Raw genomic sequence first — 19,462 nt, forward strand, 5'->3', positions numbered from 1 at the left:
TCTGCCGCTTGGAGATATTTCAAAATATCAGAGAGAGAGGCGCGGATTGCGATTTGTAAAACGTGTTCAGCTGACATTTCTCGAGGGGGTGTAACTGCAAAGACTTTCACCACTTCGGGATTACTCCACCACTTGAAATCAAAACACCCGGACAAATATGCGAAGTATGATCAACCTAACCCTGTTCTCTGACATTCGGCCGAAAGGGCCTTTTTAACCATTTTCGGCCGATAATTTTCGGTGGCCGAATATTCGGTGCATCCCTACATACTTATTTGCATATTAATTCAAGTAGTTACATTTCATTATTAGGACTTTTTGCAGTGACCGACTGAAACAACACAAGTATAGGTCATAAAGCACATCAAATATGTTTTTATTCTTATTCTACAATTTATTCTGTAATGTATTTGAACCAACTTTGTTCACGCCGTCCAAAAAGGAGCAATCGAGTTGTTAGGGTTGTGAGACGTACAAAACTGACGAGGTCTCAGAGTCTAAAACAGTGCATGTTAAATATGTATTTTCTTAATATTAATAATGAATGAACTGTGAAGAAATGCAGACTTTTTGAAATAAATTCTATTAAGTGGGTTTTTTCTTTTCTTGCATGTGACCTCTTGTTATTATATTTTGTTTTAATTTACCGTCACATGCACACCTTGCCAATTTGACAAAAGTAGTTCGAACTAGTTTTAGTTAACCAAACTAAATGTCGCCCTAGGGAAGCCTTGCGATTGTTAAACTTATTCCAGTGAGAAGTAATTGGTAGAGAGAGGGGGGGGGGGGGGCGTTAAGGGACACGCCCCCGACCAATGGTGGTGTTTTTTTTACCGTGGATACAAACTGGAAGGAGGCCTGACTGCTTTGTGACACAATGTGCTTTGGGGTTTTCAGGGACAGGAAGTACATGCTCTAGATCTGTCTACAAAAATAACCCCGCTTTATAACATAATGGAGGTCCCCATGAGGGGGATCATTCATTTGAGGGTGAAGAATAGGTTAGGTTAAGGGTAAGGGTTAGGCATGCGTTGGTTATGGTTAAGGTTAGGATAAGTCTCCAGGAAATGCATGTAAGTCAATGTAATGTCCCCTGAAGTGATGTGTACATGGTATGTGTGTGTGTGTGTGTGTGTGTGTGTGTGTGTTTCATTCACTGTCCCTCAGGTTGTGGCATGTGTATATATATTGGGCGAGAGATGTGCCTTGTCTACTTCTCCTAGGAGTATTTTTTAATCTTGAGACGTCATTAACTTCTTTGAAATCTGGGATTACAGAGTTTAACTGGTTACAGTAAATGTTAATTTATTTCACTTTAGGAGGAAGTGCATCTCTGTCTCAGTCCCACCAGTCGTACAGTGACCACGTATTCTGTTTTCTTTTGGTTGTGTGTGTGTGTGTGTGTGTGTGTGTGTGTGTGTGTGTGTGTGTGTGTGTGTGTGTGTGTGTGTGTGTGTGTGTGTGTGTGTGTGTGTGTGTGTGTGTGTGTGTGTGTGTGTGTGTGTTTGTACTCTCAACCCGTCTTATGTGCAACTTTAACTACAATAACTAATGAAAAGCTGCTTCAAAGTTCACCAAAATACAGTTATGAAACCTGAACCTGAGGGCGTGTGTGTTTGTGAGTGCTTCATGTTTGTGGATCGTATTTTTTTCCCAGCCTTACCAGAGGGCCAAAAGCGATGACCTTAAGGACTGATTCCAAGAAGAAGAAGCTGGTGAACACCATGTTGAGATACTTCAGGACTTCATCGAACGTGGCTGATGCACCGTCGAACTACAGACACGAACAAAGATGGAGTAAGAATGAGAGAAGTTCAATTAAATGCAAAAGTAGGAAATTGCAACCACATGAATCCGTGTTTTGTTGTTATAATTCCACAAACTAAGCTAAACATCACATACACATCTGATAAATGATGGCCTTCGAAACTTGAAAATGATCTATTTATACTCCTAGTAGTAACATAACTATATTAGCATTCATTAGAAGTGAATGTAAGTTCAATATTCTCTCACTTTTAGCTCTGTTATGGTCTCCTCCTTCTATTGAGGCAAATATCTGTGTCTTTAGTTTAACGCTTCACTATGTTTCCACAGCTTGTCAATATCTGTGTTTGTCTGCTGTACAGTAATGGCAGGTACCGTAATTTTCAGACTATAAGCCGCGCCTTTTTTCCAATTTTTCGACGCTGCGGCTTATATAACGGTGCGGTTAATCTATGGATTTTTACAGCTATGTGATACAGTACAGTTTACACAGCACATGTTCTGTAGCTACTATTGCACTAAATGCTAACACTTGAATACGTTATACAAATATGCAACTTGTTTGTTGAAATGTTAATAAATGGGAGCTTCCTCAAACAGCCATCTCTTTCCCGACAATCCCCTCTGTGCACGAACCCTTACATATGGTAATGAAACATGAAAACACCTGCGGCTTATAGTCCAGTGCGGCTTATATATGTACACATCATTCAATTTAGCTGCTGCGGCTTATATTCAGGTGCGCCTTACAGTCCGAAAATTACGGTAGTTTGTATTGCGTTCATAAGAAAGTGTGAGCTTGAGAAGGGGATGATAAGAGTCAATTAAAGGGTTAAGTTACGAGACATAAAAGCAAAACAATGAGCGAGAATGCTCAATAGAGCTGAGGGATAACATTGAGGCTTTCACTACGAGTATCACCTGCAACTTAATTAAATTGTTGTTGAATGCTTGTCGTGTGGTAACACCTACTCTGGTATATCTTTGTGTTAAATGTACAATATAAAACTTTTGCAAAAACACTGAGAGACAGACTTGTACCTTCATCATGAGGACGATGGTGTTGAGTGCAATCAGAGCCATGATGCTGTACTCAAAGGGCGGAGACACCACAAACTGCCACATGCGATACTGACAACTAAGTTTATTTTTCGGCATATGGCGAGTTAGAGGTCTGGCGTTGATGGCGAAATCTATACAGGCTCTCTGAGGGAGGAAACGGTAAGAGAGAGGAGTTACTTTTGTTTCTCAACATTTTAAAGAGCTTTAAAAAACACATTCATTCAGAGATATCTCCTCACCTCATTTTTTTCTAAACTATAATCCTCCATCATTTTATCCCCCTGTTCCTGGAAGGTAATGATTATGAGAGCTACAAAGATGTTTACGAAGAAGAAGGGGAAGACAACGAAGTACACCACGTAAAAGATGGACATCTCCATCCTATAACCCGGGCTAGGGCCCTGATTCTCATAGGTGGAGTCCACCGAGTGCTTTAACACCCTGCGAGAGAAACAAAGTCAAACACAAGAGTTAGTTATGAGTTTGAAGCTTGTGGCAAAGCAGATTCAATCTATGCATTAGTACTTGTATGTATTATGTCTAGACTAACACATGTACTTTTTATCTGACTTTTGCATAACATGACAATCCAATCAAACTGGCTTAACATCATGTGTTCACACATGATGTTAAGCACATATTGGTTTCGTTTATATGTGAAATAGTTAACTACTCTACGTTTAGGAATTCCAAAATAAGGATAACTAGTTAGAGTAAATGTGTTTTTGTTTATCCACGAGATAAGTAACCTTAATCATGACTTTAAAAAAACAGCATTAATTTATTCCTCTATTTGTTTGAAACCCTCTTATCCACAAACCATTTCAAGCTACAATTACATTAAGTCACATCTACTTCATTCAAGGACCATCCAACATTTTAAAATCGGACCATATATATATATTTTATATGTTTTTTATGTGTGTCTCTCTGTGTGTGTTTATGTGTATGTTTATGTGTGTGTCTATGTGTGTGTCTCTGTGTGTGTCTATGTGTGTATTTTTATGTGTATTTTTATGTGTGTGTGTGTGTGTGTGTGTGTCTATGTGTGTATTTTTATGTGTGTGTGTGTGTGTGTGTGTGTCTCTCTGTGTGTGTTTATGTGCATGTTTATGTGTGTGTCTATGTGTGTGTTTATGTGTGTGTTTATGTGTGTGTTTATGTGTGTGTTTATGTGTGTGTTTATGTGTGTGTCTATGTGTGTGTTTATGTGTGTGTCTATGTGTGTGTTTATGTGTGTGTCTATGTGTGTGTTTATGTGTGTGTCTATGTGTGTGTTTATGTGTGTGTCTATGTGTGTGTCTATGTGTGTGTTTATGTGTGTGTTTATGTGTGTGTCTATGTGTGTGTTTATGTGTGTGTTTATGTGTGTGTTTATGTGTGTGTTTATGTGTGTGTCTATGTGTGTGTTTATGTGTGTGTCTATGTGTGTGTTTATGTGTGTGTCTATGTGTGTGTTTATGTGTGTGTCTCTGTGTGTGTTTATGTGTGTGTCTATGTGTGTGTTTATGTGTGTGTCTATGTGTGTGTTTATGTGTGTGTCTATGTGTGTGTTTATGTGTGTGTCTATGTGTGTGTTTATGTGTGTGTTTATGTGTGTGTCTATGTGTGTGTTTATGTGTGTGTCTATGTGTGTGTTTATGTGTGTGTCTATGTGTGTGTTTATGTGTGTGTCTGTGTGTGTTTATGTGTGTGTTTATGTGTGTGTCTATGTGTGTGTCTATGTGTGTGTCTATGTGTGTGTTTATGTGCATGTTTATGTGTGTGTCTATGTGTGTGTTTATGTGTGTGTTTATGTGTGTGTTTATGTGTGTGTCTATGTGTGTGTTTATGTGTGTGTCTATGTGTGTGTTTATGTGTGTGTCTATGTGTGTGTTTATGTGTGTGTCTATGTGTGTGTTTATGTGTGTGTCTATGTGTGTGTTTATGTGTGTGTCTATGTGTGTGTTTATGTGTGTGTCTCTGTGTGTGTTTATGTGTGTGTTTATGTGTGTGTCTATGTGTGTGTTTATGTGTGTGTTTATGTGTGTGTCTCTGTGTGTGTTTATGTGTGTGTTTATGTGTGTGTTTATGTGTGTGTCTCTGTGTGTGTTTATGTGTATGTTTATGTGTGTGTCTCTGTGTGTGTTTATGTGTATGTTTATGTGTGTGTCTCTGTGTGTGTGTTTGGTCTGTGTTCATGTGTGTGTTTATGTGTGTGTGTTTGGTGTGTGTTTATACGTGTGTCTCTGTGTTTGGTGTGTATTTATGTGTTTGTTTATGTGTGTGTCTCTGTGTGTGTGTTGGTGTGTGTTCATGTGTGTATGTGTGTCTCTCTGTGTGTGTTCATGTGTGTGTTTGGTGTGTGTTCATGTGTATGTTTATGTGTGTCTCTCTGTGTGTGTTCATGTGTGTGTTTGGTGTGTGTTCATGTGTATGTTTATGAGTGTGTCTCTGTGTGTGTGTTTATGTGTGTGTTTATGTGTGTTTCTCTGTGTGTGCTTATGAGTGTGTCTCTGTGTGTGGGTTTGGTGTGTGTGCATGTGTTTGTTTATGTGTGTGTCTCTCTGTGTGTGTTTATGAGTGTGTTTATGTGTATGTTTATGTGTGTGTCTCTGTGTGTGTGTTTGGTGTGTGTTCATGTGTTTGTTTACGTGTGTCTCTCTGTGTGTGTTTCTGAGTGCATTTCACTCACTGCGGCCACCCCTCTCCAGTCGAGACAGTGAAGAGGGTGAGCAGGGCCCAAGCCACGTTGTCGTAGTGAAAATCGTACTTCTTCCACTCCCGCTTCTCAGCTTTAACTTCGCCCCTATCATACACCAAGTACTGGCCCCTGAAGGAACACACACACGGTTTAGAATTAAAACTAAAAAAGACATATCAATCAGTAAAAACGGTCAGAAAGGGACATGCAGAAAAGCCCCATGCTTTGTCTATTTCTATTAATGCATACAATGATATCATGAGAATTCAGTGTTAAGGTTGTCTTTTAGAGTCACTGTTTCTCATTGCATAACATTTTATATTAAAATAACCAACACACTCCTCTAGGTGGCAGCATCTGCACAATTAATACAATTCTCACCACCATAAATTACCATGTTCAATATTTATTGTGTTTTTTTAACCAGCAAGGTATCTTTGGCACTATGGCAGCAGCTTTGGTAATTATGGTATTTTAAGAGTGCCGAAAGACTCACACATTATTGCATTGAGTAAAAACCCTCTTTCTCATACATTAAATCCCTCGGTCCAGACTCCTGAGGCCTGTACTACGAAGCTGGTTCAACCTAACCTGGATATGTTTGAGTTAGCCGGTTGGCCTAATCCAAAACATACGCGCTCTCGCTAAGCGGTCCTACGACGCGGGTTATCAAGTGGATCGCTCAAGCCAGCCGTGTCCTATCTAGTTAGGTGCGCGTTCACATGAAAGGGGCGGTATCTGGAGCATTCGACCAATCACAAACATGGAGAAGCGTACTGACAGTCAGCGCAGCGTCATACTTCCTGAATGAAAAGTCAACTATAATATTAGACATATGAAGAAGTTAAACTTTAAACATCCATGACTTAAACACTGTATCCAGGATCAAAGCCACATAGCTGCACCTGCAAGGTGAATACAGCTGGTAACAGAACAAGTGTTTGAATGCGTACATGAACAGGTTTATGATATCACTGCCCCGTCTAAGACACCATCTGACTTTCATTACATTTGTCTCGAGTGTTTCATCAACTTAATGTGTTGCTTAAAATAATACTTCTGCACACAGTATGTGACACTGTGAGTGTTGCACGGCCAGATACGGCTCAGCTGACTCAGATAAGGAAATATATGATACATTATGATGTGATATACCGCGGACTGTACTTAATGTTACTCTGATCCGGTTACTTATGTTGTGGCAGATATTTAAGTAAGCTTTCTTAACGCTAATATTATAATAGTCAGATTGCTCTGAAGATGGGAGGTGATATTCTATTAATGTTCACGTTCACACAGTCGGTGATTTTTGCCTCCCGTCTTTCCTGCAACGGCAGCTTTTCTGTATTTCCTTTCTCCTGTTATATGACTTGATCGCTTTAATCTCCGCACACTGAGCTCTGATTGGTCAGCAGGCTGTGCTTTCACTGAGTTGAGCTCTTAGCCTGCAACCTAACCTGCTCCGGAGCAGGTTAGCCGCTCAGCATCAGTTACCATGGAGATCTAGCCTGCTAAAAAGAGAACCAGCTTCGTAGGACCGGAAACCCCGAGTTGTCCCTGAAGTTAGCCGGCTAAGCGAACATCCTGCTTCGTAGAATACCCCCCAGATGCTCCAAATAGGAAAATACTGAAATATTAAGCAGTTTACTTTTCAAGATCCTTTGAAGCAATTATGTTTAATAAAAGAGTTTGAGTGTTGTGTTTCTGACCTGCAGTCCCGCTCAAACTCTTTGGATTCGTCCGTGCAGAAGAAGAATCGGCCTTTGAAGAGCTGCACGGCCACCACGGCGAAGATGAACATGAAGAGCATGTAGACGATCAAGATGTTCAGCACGTTCTTCAGAGAGTTGACCACGCAGTCAAACACAGCCTACAGGGCGGAGGTGGAGGAATTCATGAACACATGTGAGCTCTGTTTGAAGGCTGAGTAACCAGTGTAACTGCACAGGCACGGCAACACTGATCGGACGTCATAAATCACCCAGAAATCAAGCACCAAGGTCTATGTTCCGTTCTGTAGATTCATTTGAGGCTAATTCGATATATTATACAATGTTTTCACAGAAATACACTGTTCCATATTAGCTGCCATTGAAATGAGATGCATCGTCAGACCTTCTGACCCCTACCTTTAATTTGGGGAGTCGCTTGATGGTCTTCAGAGGACGCAGCACCCTCAGCACACGGAGGGACTTTATCGTACTGATGTCTTTGCCCTTACTGCTCCCCCTAGAGGTCCACCAAGGAACAACAGCAGCGTCAGAATTACAGAGCACAGTGAAAACATGGACGATCATAAAGGGTTCTTACTGCACCCTCTAACGGCATTTTTACATTGAATTGATCTTAAACATAATCTCAATGGTCTATCAGCACATGGCAACAATAGTCTTGATTCAAACAAGTACAGTTCATCAGTGAGGACAATCACAGCTCTAACAGAAACCTTGGAGTGCAAGTCAAACATGAAACCAGTGGAGGGAAAAGCGATCAGTTGCCTGACCGTTTGGTTTCATGGACATTAAGAAGACTCATCATCATATTGTGTCATTATCTACACCAATAGACATTCACTCAGTGCATACCGGCAGGCATGTCCCGGCAGAATGCCCAGCCAAACTTCTTTCTTTCTTTTTCAGTGAAACACGCTGTTCGGTTCTTCGGTAGAAATGGGCGTTTTAGATGAAGGCTAGGATTACGTTGGTATAATCCTGATGTTGGAAACACTGAATGAACTGGTTCAGGTTTGTTTCACATAGCTTCCTTTCACTTAATTCCAGATTTCAGAAAGAATATGTTTCTTCGGGTCAGGACTGCAACCTGAGCCCAAGTGCAGTAAAAGGGAGGCTATGTGAGACTCTTGGGACATGTGACGTTGCTTGCAGAACACAACATCACATGTCCTAACATAAACAAACACGTTGCACCAATGGCGTCAAACGAGCCATGAGAGCGACCGGAGGAAACGGTTAAGTGCCGAGAGACAAACTCCTTCTGTCGTGTGTTTTAATGCGCTTCTGAACTCATGATTTGTACGCCCGTAAACCAATATCAGTGAGGAAATATTGTGGTGTCAGGGAAGTAAATGGCCGAGTTGATCTTTACTGTAAGTGGATGGGCCAAAAAGAAAAAAAAGGCAGGAGGCTTCTGGACGCCCGCCAAGTCTGAAGAGAGGCCGTCCATCAAGGCTCGCTATTTAACTATGAACTCAGTTCCCGTGGCAGAAAACGTAAGACAATTCAATTCAAGACTGATTGATTGAGTCTGAGCCTTGGAAGTTCTACGTGTATGTATGTGGAGGTGTGTGTGTGTGTGTGTGTGTGTGTGTGTGTGTGTGTGTGTGTGTGTGTGTGTGTGTGTGTGTGTGTGTGTGAGAGACTCAATCGATAATCAATAGGCCTTCCCCTTGAAGTTGAGTAGGACTGAGGTCTCTCTATCAGAACAGCTTGAGAGTATTAGAGTAAAGCCCAGTAAGGGCCATAGGTGTTATAGGTGTCACACACACACACACACACACACACACACACACACACACACACACACACACACACACACACACACACACACACACACACACACACACACACACACACACACACACACACACACACACACACACACACACACACACACACACACACACACACACACACACACACACACACACCCACCTACACACACACACACACACACTAATAAGGGCAGCTGCTCTATCAGTCTCACACACACACACACACACACACACACACACACACACACACACACACACACACACACACACACACACACACACACACACACACACACACACACACACACACACACACACACACACACACACACACACACACACACACACACACGGTTAATGTGTTGTATTGTAAGTGTACTGTATTAGCATTCTGACACATAACACATTTTTGACTGAATTGGGGTGGAGTGTAACTTTGATAATGCGTTTATCATTTCCATCAAACCTGTGGGCATCGAATCAAACCCATAGAGGCGTTTGGATGATTTCCAGTGTCATGTGGTTAAAGTGGTGAAGAATAAAACAAACTACGAAACGGCGAGGATGAGTACGAACGACCAGAAGAACAAAGAAAGAAAGAGAGAGAAGCAAATTTGATCCGGTTGGTGGAGAGCATGGGGGGGGGGGGCAGAGGAAGAACTTTACCGGGTGCTGCTCCTGTCGAGTTTCATCGAAGGTGGAGAGTCAGTGACAGCGAGAGACAGAAAGACAGGGACAGAGACAGAAGAAGACGAGGAGGAAAGAGAGGGGGGGAACACATAGAAAGACACACACAGAGACACACACAGAGACACACACAGAGACACACATTGATAGAGACAGAGACAGACACAAGACAAGAGAGAGGGGGTTTGGTAGAAAACAGGGAAAAATACATCCATATGAGAGACAGACAAAGAAGGAAGGACAGCAAGAGGGCAATACCCCCCACCCGTTAAAACCCAAACTGTAAACACTCGGAAACACTCTGATATTGTAAATTAAGTTCCTTTCCTGTATCTTGATTTTTTATGCATACATCTATTGTTTAAAGGCTTGTTTTTAAATAAAACGTATTATTTTCTATTCTTCAGTTCACAGCTTTCGCTCTCAAGTAAATTACCTCACATAAAACATTTCACTCAATTCCATATATTTGATATGCTTGATCATTCCTTCCACTTGCATTACAATACTTAAGGATGACCAGAACTGCATGTACCTTATTTAACTAATCATAACAAATGTATATACTTCTCCAGGAACTATTTGACATCTTTAATGAGAGCACTTTTGTGAATCAGGCCCTCCTGGCTTTTCGTCTGCTCTGCCACCACTTGAATGAATAATTACCTTCACGGTTGGAAGAGGAAACTCGATTGCTGCATCCATTTACACCGATTCTTATCTTATCAGACCATAATGATCAATTAGACCAAGCCTACAGCGTAAATTGCCCTCATTAGATCTGGTATTATCATCTAGTGGGATTTTATCAAAGATCTTTGGCATGCACAAGGGAAGAAAAAAAGCGTTAAGTGACTACAAGTGTCCGGTTCCAGGTTCTCTTGACATATCAGAGCAGAAAAACACTCAGGACAGCCGTCATGAGCGGAGACTCAAGAAACCAGGATTTGTGTGTATTGCCCCATACACGCACACCGTCAATGGAAAGAAAAGGCATTCCCACAGAGTTCTGCGACCGCATGCAGCTCTCAGACAGTGTTTCATTCAATTATTTTGTGGATGAAGTGCCAGAAGCGCGGTAGTTGTGTTTAAAACTCTTAAAAATATGAATCCATTGCACTCTGACCATGCTAACACTCTCCTCCGCACAATGGTTCTGTGATGGACCTGCTTTGAAACAATGTCATGCGAGACATTTCAAAGGTGTGTGTGTGTGAAGATTTCGCCCCTTTTAAGCAAAACTGAACTGTAGCTCAGCCCCGGAGCAGATGGTGGGAGCGAGGAGGCAAAGGAGGGGAGATGGTGGAGAGGAAGGACATGTGGAGAGAAGAAGGGGGCAATGATGGGAGAGTATCCTAGAAAGGGAACCAGTTAAGAAAGCTAGAAGGAGAGGAGAAAAGGGGGAGAGGAAGGGGACCAGTAAAGGAGGGGAGGAGGCATCCTTATTGTGGCAGGGAGTCATGCTGTGGAGGGTGCAGCAGTGGAGTGATTTTCAACGTTTGCTGTTTGGTGATATTTCACTTTGATTGAACAGTTTCACGTTTCGTTGTGTATTTAAAGAGTTCAGGGTCTGTCCACCATCAATGTGTCTTTCTGGAATCTCGTGGCTAGTGGTTCTTTTAATGCTGGAAGATCTTTTCAATTTCTTATTGATTTTCGGTCCTTTGCGCTGGGGCAAGTTGCATAGAGTAAGCTTAATACTAATCAAGAACTGCTCTCTAATTGTAATGTAGAATAGGTCAATACAACATGTCTAAAATGTGTAAAATTAGGTTTTAGGTTAGAGCTTTGCTGCTATGTCAATATAGTGTATAGATATTCAGTAATCAACTGTTTATCTATTCCTTTGAACTAACCAATTAAGCAGTTTACTCATATTATTAGATAACTATTTCAATTGTTAATGTATGACTTTTAGCTAACTCTTATGCTACGTTCACACCGGAAGCGATGCGAATATTCGCTTCGGTCTAAACGCTCCTATCGCATCGCTCTAGTCGCTCGAGTTTCACCGCGGCTGCCAGCTGTGTTTACTCGCATCATTCAAACAAGACGCGCAGGCTCGGGAGCTACAACTACAACAACATTAACATATTTTACCGTGATTAAATTGTAATACAAGTTTCTAAATGATGCCGACGTAAAAACATACTGATACCGGTTAGTAAAAACCATAAATTAATGCTTGACAAGTCTGCAGACAAGACGACAGGCGAAAAACGTTTTAAAATGCTTGTTTTCTGAATGGAGATTGGGTCGACCAGGCTAAGCTAACGTTGTGTATGCTAACTCCACACTCATAACAACGGCCTACAGACATAAATAAACCAGCGACTGTATTCGCCATGACACAGATAGTCTGTGGTTTGTACTTGTTTAACTTCTGTACAGTTTCTGAACAGATATGAGGAGCTGTGAGCTCTGAGTGCTAACTGCTAACAGCTAATGGCTGATGTTTTCTGGTTGAACATCAGTGACGGCAGGCTGAGATCCTCACCTCTGATTGGCTTCCGCGAGAATGCGTCACGTGAATTTGACGCTCGAGTTGAAAAAATTGAACTCTCGCATTTGACGCGGCCCGCTTCAATCGCGTGATTCGCGCAGCGTCCAACGCTTCACGCGCGCCTTCGGAGCAAATTCGCGTCTGATCGCATCTCTGCATTGACTTTACATGTAATCGTGCCGCCCCCAAACGTCGCATCGCGTCCGGTGTGAACGCAGCATAAGGAAGCTTTTCAACTGTTTACGAGTTGGTTATAGCCAACTTTTAGCCCTAGGTTATAGCTAACTTTTAGCTAACTATTTGAACTGTTTATCATTAGCTAACTTTAAGCTAACTATATCAGGTGTATTTTTATGCGTAGGGCCTATCGATTTATTTTAACTGACTTTTTAGCTAACAATTCAAACTGTTAATCCATTGCTTTCGGATTTTGTCTAAAAATCCATTGGTTTTAGACAACTTTAAGCTAACTTTTTCAACTGTTTATCATTGGCTAACTTTAAGCTAACTATATCAGGTGTATTTTTATGCGTAGGGCATATCGATTTATTTTAACTGACTTTTTAGCTAACAATTCAAACTGTTAATCCGTTACTTTCGGATAACTTTTTATCCATTGGTTTTAGACAACTTTAAGCTAACTTTTTCAACTGTTTATCATTGGCTAACTTTAAGCTAACTATATCAGGTGTATTTTTATGCAACTGGCCCCTGATGTTATACAGCTGATTCAGTCATAGTGAAGGTTCACCTCTCTGGAACTTCAACACAGATGTGAAAAGGTTAACCAAAGAAATATATCACCTTGCGATCATCATATCATATCAGCTGCCTCCTGAAAGCTTCACCTTAAAAAAACTTGTATGTGCACCTTCCCCATCCTGCTTGCTGCCTGATTTACTTTGGCTGCTGTTTGTTTCCTTGAATACTGTTCACATTGCATTCAGACCGCGAGCAACAGCATCGTTTTCATTCTAACAGCTTATGTGTTAATTTCTCATAGGACATTAGATAACTGTGCATTATTTTATTAGAAAATGTTGTAGGTGCTGACAGCTTTTCTGAATATCAAAGAAAGCTCGTCAAACATTGTAACTGAGTTTTTTAGTAGCTGACAGTGTGAACATACAGGAACAATGTCATTAAGAACACGACCATAACGTATATTTGTTCATAAGAATAATGTGTTTAGACAGATGCAAAGCAAATTCATTAACACCTTTTTATATAGAAGTTTTAGGATAATTATTTTTCAGGGCTACTTGGGATAGCAGTCTAGAAAACACATTGTCTTGCAATCCTAATCCTAAATATGTTAACAAAAATTCAGAATGATTTCTTTGGTCCTAAAGACAAATGACTGGTTGTGGTGTTGTTGCATCCATAAGCATCAAAATAGCACTGGAGTCGATGTTAGCTGTCTCTACGTAGCATCATATGTTTGTTGTGTTGTTGTGAAAATGAGCTTTTGTGCATTACTATATGTCACGATTCTTGTGTTATGTCACGTTTTTAGTTTTGTGTGTCTTGTATTGGGTTTATTTTGCTGTTCTGTTCTCCCTGTCTTGTTTTCCTCCTTGGTTATTGTCTGGTCCTTCTCCCTGTGTTTTTCCTCCTGTCGTTAGTTTCCCTGGTGTGTCTAGTTGTCTGATTGTGTTCACCTGTTGCCCTTGTGTTTCTCCTCCCCTGCCCGGCTGTTTCTCGTCTCGTGATTACCCCTCCCTGTATTTAGTCTTGTCTCTTCCTGTGTTCAGTGTTGGTTCGTCTTTTGTTGTTGACTGAGTTCACCGGGGAGTGTTCTGTTTGTCCGATTTATATGATTATCCTTATCCTTGAAATAAAATTAATATTAGTGTTATCTGCATTTGGGTCCTGCTTGCTTCACTCACCGTAACACGTGATATATACTTGAAGTAGAAACCAATTGGCTAGTTTGAGTGCCGACAACAGCATTGGGACGTCAGAAAGTATTAAGAAGTTGGTTTAAACATTGGTTTTAGGCAGAAATTAAACATTTGAACAAATACTTTTTTCAACATTGTGACCCCTGTTCATGCCGCCTAAAGCAAATGTACACCTGTGTGTGTCACTCATGTTTTTACTTTGACTTATTACACATAAAACCACTTCTAATAGTTGCTTTGCATTCAATCTAAAACACCATTTGACAGTAGCTATTAGCTCTCATACTTAGAGAACATATTTAAGCACATTCTTTGCCTGTGACTGCCTCCGAACAACGCTAACATAGTTCTGAGTGATGCTGAGAACTGCATCGTAGGTTGTGTTCAGGTTCATGCAGTCACCAAGGCAGACATGCAGTAGAGCTGAGGAGGATGCACACACAAGCTTTTCTCTCTCTCACATACTCTTCTGTGTCTTTCTCAAAGACAAACATACATTCAGCCCCTCCAGTTGCATATATCATACATATATTATATATATGTATTAATCTATAAACTGCCTCGGCATAGTAAAAAATCATTCCACCAACCACACACTGCCCTAGCATGCCTCCCTCCTTCCCTCCCAGCCTGACTTCCCCCGGGTCGTGCAGAGGAAAGAGAGTCAAATACCTTTGTCCGGGCACGTTAACATGGTCAAAACGACGGATGTGTGTTTGTGTTTGAGTGTGTGTGGGTAAAAAAAAAAGGGGAAGGGGGACGAGGCGATGAGCCACAGTAGGGTTCTTCACCAGTGGACTGAGAGCCTGGGCACTTAAAGGGTTAAAGGTGTCTGGGGCGCCCTCACCCCCACGGACTGACCGCCGGGGACCTCCAGCTGGGAGGACGGGGGAGGATGAAGAGGCGGGAGGTAGAGGAGGGGTAGGGTTGGGTAGGGGGCAGGATGTTGGCTTTGATGGTTGTTGAGGAGGTGAAGTTGAAAGGTGTGTGTGGTGGAGTTTGAAAGGGCATAAGGGTTAATAACGTACTACAGGGGTTATATTCAACAAGGGTGGAGGCTGGGGTTGGAATAATGCCAAGCTAGGGAGGGATGGGTGATACACATTCCCAACATACAGCAACCTGACTCGAGAATGTGCTAGAACTTGTTTTGACAAAAAAAAAACACTCCAAAATGGTGCTACCAGAAACAAAGGTTTTAGCATTTATTTATACATCTTACAGTAAATGTCTCGATTTAGATGTAGACCTGTTCTTATCTTAGGTATCCTCTGTTTTTTTTTAATATACAGGTAGTTGAAGAACTGGACTACTTGATTCTGTTTGACCAGCTTTGAGTTGGAGCAAGTAAACAAAACAGCAATTACAACTTCCCTTTCTGTTTGCAGAGGCAAGCATTTTGGAAAGTGTTTGAACTACTACGGTTAGGGTTTATACATTCCCCTTTTGTCAAGCACTTTGCTGTATGTTATGAATACAGGATATCTAACAGGGATGGAGTTGGGAAATTGGATAGACACGCAGAATGTAACGATAGGAGAGGGTCTTGTGAAACAGGGGGTTGAAAGGTGGACGAGAATGGAGGGACAGGAAAAGCATCAGCAGGAACAAAAGATGTGAAGGACCCTAGTAGGGTTGGTAGGAAAGTGTTTAAGGAGACAAAGTCAAGAAAAGAGGAAGGGATGACTCACGGCCTGTTAGAGGACATATCAGTGCGGCATGGATTGGCAAATAGGCGACACAAGGGAACAGGAGCAGGGAAGATTGGGAAAAAGGAAAATGTTGAGAAGGAAGATGTGGTGCTTTATATTGCATATGGTTACACAGTAAATGGGAAATGATCTTTGGGGTTGAGATGATTGTTTCAGGCAAGGGTTAATGACGGTGTGAAACAGGGTTACTACACTCTAAAAAAGTATGTCATTTTAGTATTTTAGGGTTCCTCGATTGAAACTAAAGAGAAATTCTCCAAAAATTTTAAGATGTTTGTTTGATAATGGTTTCAAAGGAGTACCTCAGGGCACACTGTGAGGTCCCCAAAAGATTGCAACATTAAGAAAAATGTTACGAGGAACCTTTTTTTTTTTTTTTTTAGAGTGTAGGTCAAGGGTGATGATCATCCACAACGTTAGGGAAATAATTTGGTTAGGATCACGGGAAGATTTCCAGATGAAGGTGGCGATGAAACGTAGAGAAAGACCTGCTGATACACATGATGATGACCAATGAAAAGAGAGACATGGAAATGGAGAAAGGGTACTGCAAGAGGAAGGGACATGAAGAGACAATGACCAGACTACAGAAAATAGATTCAAGAAGAAAGAGAGGACCAAGACAGACAAGAAGTTCAAGAGAGGCTAGAGAAGCAAGAGAAAAGGAGAGTTCTACAGGAACAGTGTAAGAGACAGACAGAAAGAGTAGATAGCAGAAAGAAAAGGACATGATGATTTCTGAAGTACAGCAGGCTGAGATAAGAGTAAGATCAGCATTGCCTGGTGTACCTGATGCACAAGGCTGGGCGACAAGGGTCTTTCTGTGGATGGTGAATATGTGTGTGTTTGTGTGGGTGGTGGAGATGATGAAGAGGAGGGTGGGGGATTGGGGGCACTTACGTGAAGGCGAAGGCCACCAGAGCACCACTAACCACTATAAAGTCCAGAATATTCCACAAGTCGCGGAAGTAGGCGCCCTGGTGGAGAAATAGGCCCAGTACCACCATCTGGAAGACACAGAGCACAGTGAGTAAAATGCATACACACATTTACAGAAATACATTTACAGACTCTAGGGTGTGGCGATTGGTTGCACTACAAATACTCGAAATCTTGCCCAGTATATTTGTCTATATGTCTCTCCACCTGATATAAGTAACACGGCAGTGAGATATCAGGTCTGGTTTTAGACAAAGCATCATCTTGTTGAGTCAAAACAAATCTTATTTTGAGTTGTATCTCAGATGAAACACTTTATTTTACATATTTATTAGAAAATCACCAACTAACATCAGAAAACAGAAAACCTTTGAGAGTTTGCGGCTTCTATTATAACACAACATTTCCTGATTCTGGTAAAATATGGTTCAAAATGAGTTCTCCCAGATAATTATAAGATCTGATTTATTTAAATATCCCTTCTTATTGGCAAATGTTCACTTTTATTTGCAGATATTTGTACTTATTTCATTATTGTTTAACTTGTTTTTGGAGCAGCATTTTTTCCAGTGTGAGTGTTACCCTGGTTGTTTTTGTTTGGGAGTTTTTTGGTATTTATTTTTTGGCTAATTTATAGGTCTTTTCAGAATAATGAGGCAGTGATGATTTCATTTATTACACGGCTTAGTTGAATACTCGTTTCTGATTGGACAATTTGGACATGCCAGAAGTCTGTTAATTTCTGCTAACAGACCGTTTCTAAGGAGAACAGACCGTTGCGCTGATCACGATGTCAGTATTAATGATCGCCTTGCTACACATTATCCCTTACTTGGACATGTTACTCTGTGAATTAAGGTAAACAGGATTTTGCTTCTGTCAAATGTAAGGATTAGAGATTCAAATATACAAAGATTTGATTGTCATATGAACAATAGCTACAGCGTAGTTGAAAGTCTTGAGTCCCAGACAACCTGAAAACTAAAAAATATCAAAAGTGGGATCAATATAGTATATCTTATCTAATATAATATAATACTTAAGAAAGGTAGTGAAAGTAATACAATGGTAAAATTCAACCTTAATGAAGTAAGATAGAGTAAGATAATACTGAATGTAAAGTAAAATGTCGTACAGCGAAAACACTGGTCAGTGTAACGATATATACATGAATATTGAATACTGTTGGCATATTTCAGTATATTGCCAAACCCTAATTGATACACAGTAACTTAACACTCACAGCACAAATAAAACACACACACACACACACACACACACACACACACACACACACACACACACACACACACACACACACACACACACACACACACACACACACACACACGGTGATACTTTGTTACCTTGATCAACATTTCGAATGTGAAGACGCCTGTGAAAACGTAGTCAAAGTAACGCAGCACCTGCAGAGCAACACAAAACCGTGAGATATAATTATTTTCTGTTCAGGTTTGGGAGCCTCACCCATCAACGGCTGTTTTTTAACCCTTAGATGCAAGTGGGTATTTTTTGACCCGGTGAGGTGGTTTTCTTGAAGTATATTTGGAATTACATTTTTTTATCATTTCATATTCCAGCTATTCCTCAAAAAACATGTTTTGGAAATCATGCCATTCAAATTTTAAATTTAATGTAATACATTTTAGGAAATTGTAGTTTCTGTATTACTACCCCAAGCTTCCATAAGTGGGTCAAAAATGATCTTATATTTATTATATAATTATATTATAAATAGTGAAAAATGTTATTTAAAATATTTCTATTATGAACCGAAATATAATACTAAATATTATACAAGTGATTTTTCTTAACCAAAATGACAAAAATGGCATAAAAACATATTATTCTAATACGGGTCCTTTTTGACCCACTTATGGAAAAGTGGAGGGTCCAGTCACTCGGCATCTAAGGGTTAAATATCAACGAGCATGTAGCTCAAGAACCACTCGGTTGCCATCTGTAATACCTTTTTTCCTTTTTTAAAGTACTGACAATTAAATGACATCTGACAATATGTGTTAAAAATGGAAACCTTATCACTTATTTGATAACCTGTAAAGGCCTGTTTGTCATGATATGCATTGTGAAGATGATATGCTGAAGGTTATCAAACATGCAGTAATAGTGCTCTTGCAAGATTAAAACAAATCAGAACTGTTACGGCCCGTCCACACAGCAGCGTTAAAAAAATCTTGAAAATGTTGGAGGTGGGCGTGTCTGAAAGCTTGGGGATTTTTTGCGACCAACGCGACCAACAACCAATCACATGAATCTCCCGCCCCCGACATACAAAGCAATAGCAATGTTAAAACGAAGTAAACTGGATATAAACTCTCCAAACAGGCGAAAACCTCCCTTTTTAGGAATATAGAAAATGTCTCGCTCTCCCAGCTTTGATTGGCTAGCGCTTGTACTGTCAGATTTGCATAAACGGGATTTGATTGGCTGACGCTTCCAGCTCAGTTTCAAAAGTTGAACATTGCTCAACTTTTGAATCCTGAAAATCCTGGAAATCTTCGCTTTGCTTCCCCACCATGCAGTTCGGAGAAAAGCGAGGCGAAGTGACGTCACCCCATTCAAAGTGAAGCGTTGGAAGATTTTTTTAACGTTGCTGTGTAGACGGGCCGTTGCTATCATTATTAACCATCAATAAGCCCTTTACACACATTT

General features: G+C 40.7%; 1 protein-coding gene across 1 annotated transcript in view; it reads right to left on the reverse strand.

Annotated features, from left to right (window-relative positions):
• Nucleotides 1–19,462, reverse strand: part of LOC307045206 (voltage-dependent P/Q-type calcium channel subunit alpha-1A-like) — a 166,811-nt gene that overhangs the window by 57,072 nt on the left and 90,277 nt on the right. Inside the window, 8 exon segments of the mRNA XM_079690737.1 lie at nucleotides 1,664–1,774; nucleotides 2,809–2,973; nucleotides 3,069–3,270; nucleotides 5,504–5,641; nucleotides 7,222–7,382; nucleotides 7,642–7,741; nucleotides 16,730–16,836; nucleotides 18,136–18,195. Of these exon segments, the coding sequence (XP_079546863.1) occupies nucleotides 1,664–1,774; nucleotides 2,809–2,973; nucleotides 3,069–3,270; nucleotides 5,504–5,641; nucleotides 7,222–7,382; nucleotides 7,642–7,741; nucleotides 16,730–16,836; nucleotides 18,136–18,195 (1,044 nt within the window).

This window comes from Notothenia rossii (genome assembly GCF_949606895.1).
Source record: "Notothenia rossii genome assembly, chromosome: 1".
NCBI classification, from domain to species: domain Eukaryota; kingdom Metazoa; phylum Chordata; class Actinopteri; order Perciformes; family Nototheniidae; genus Notothenia; species Notothenia rossii.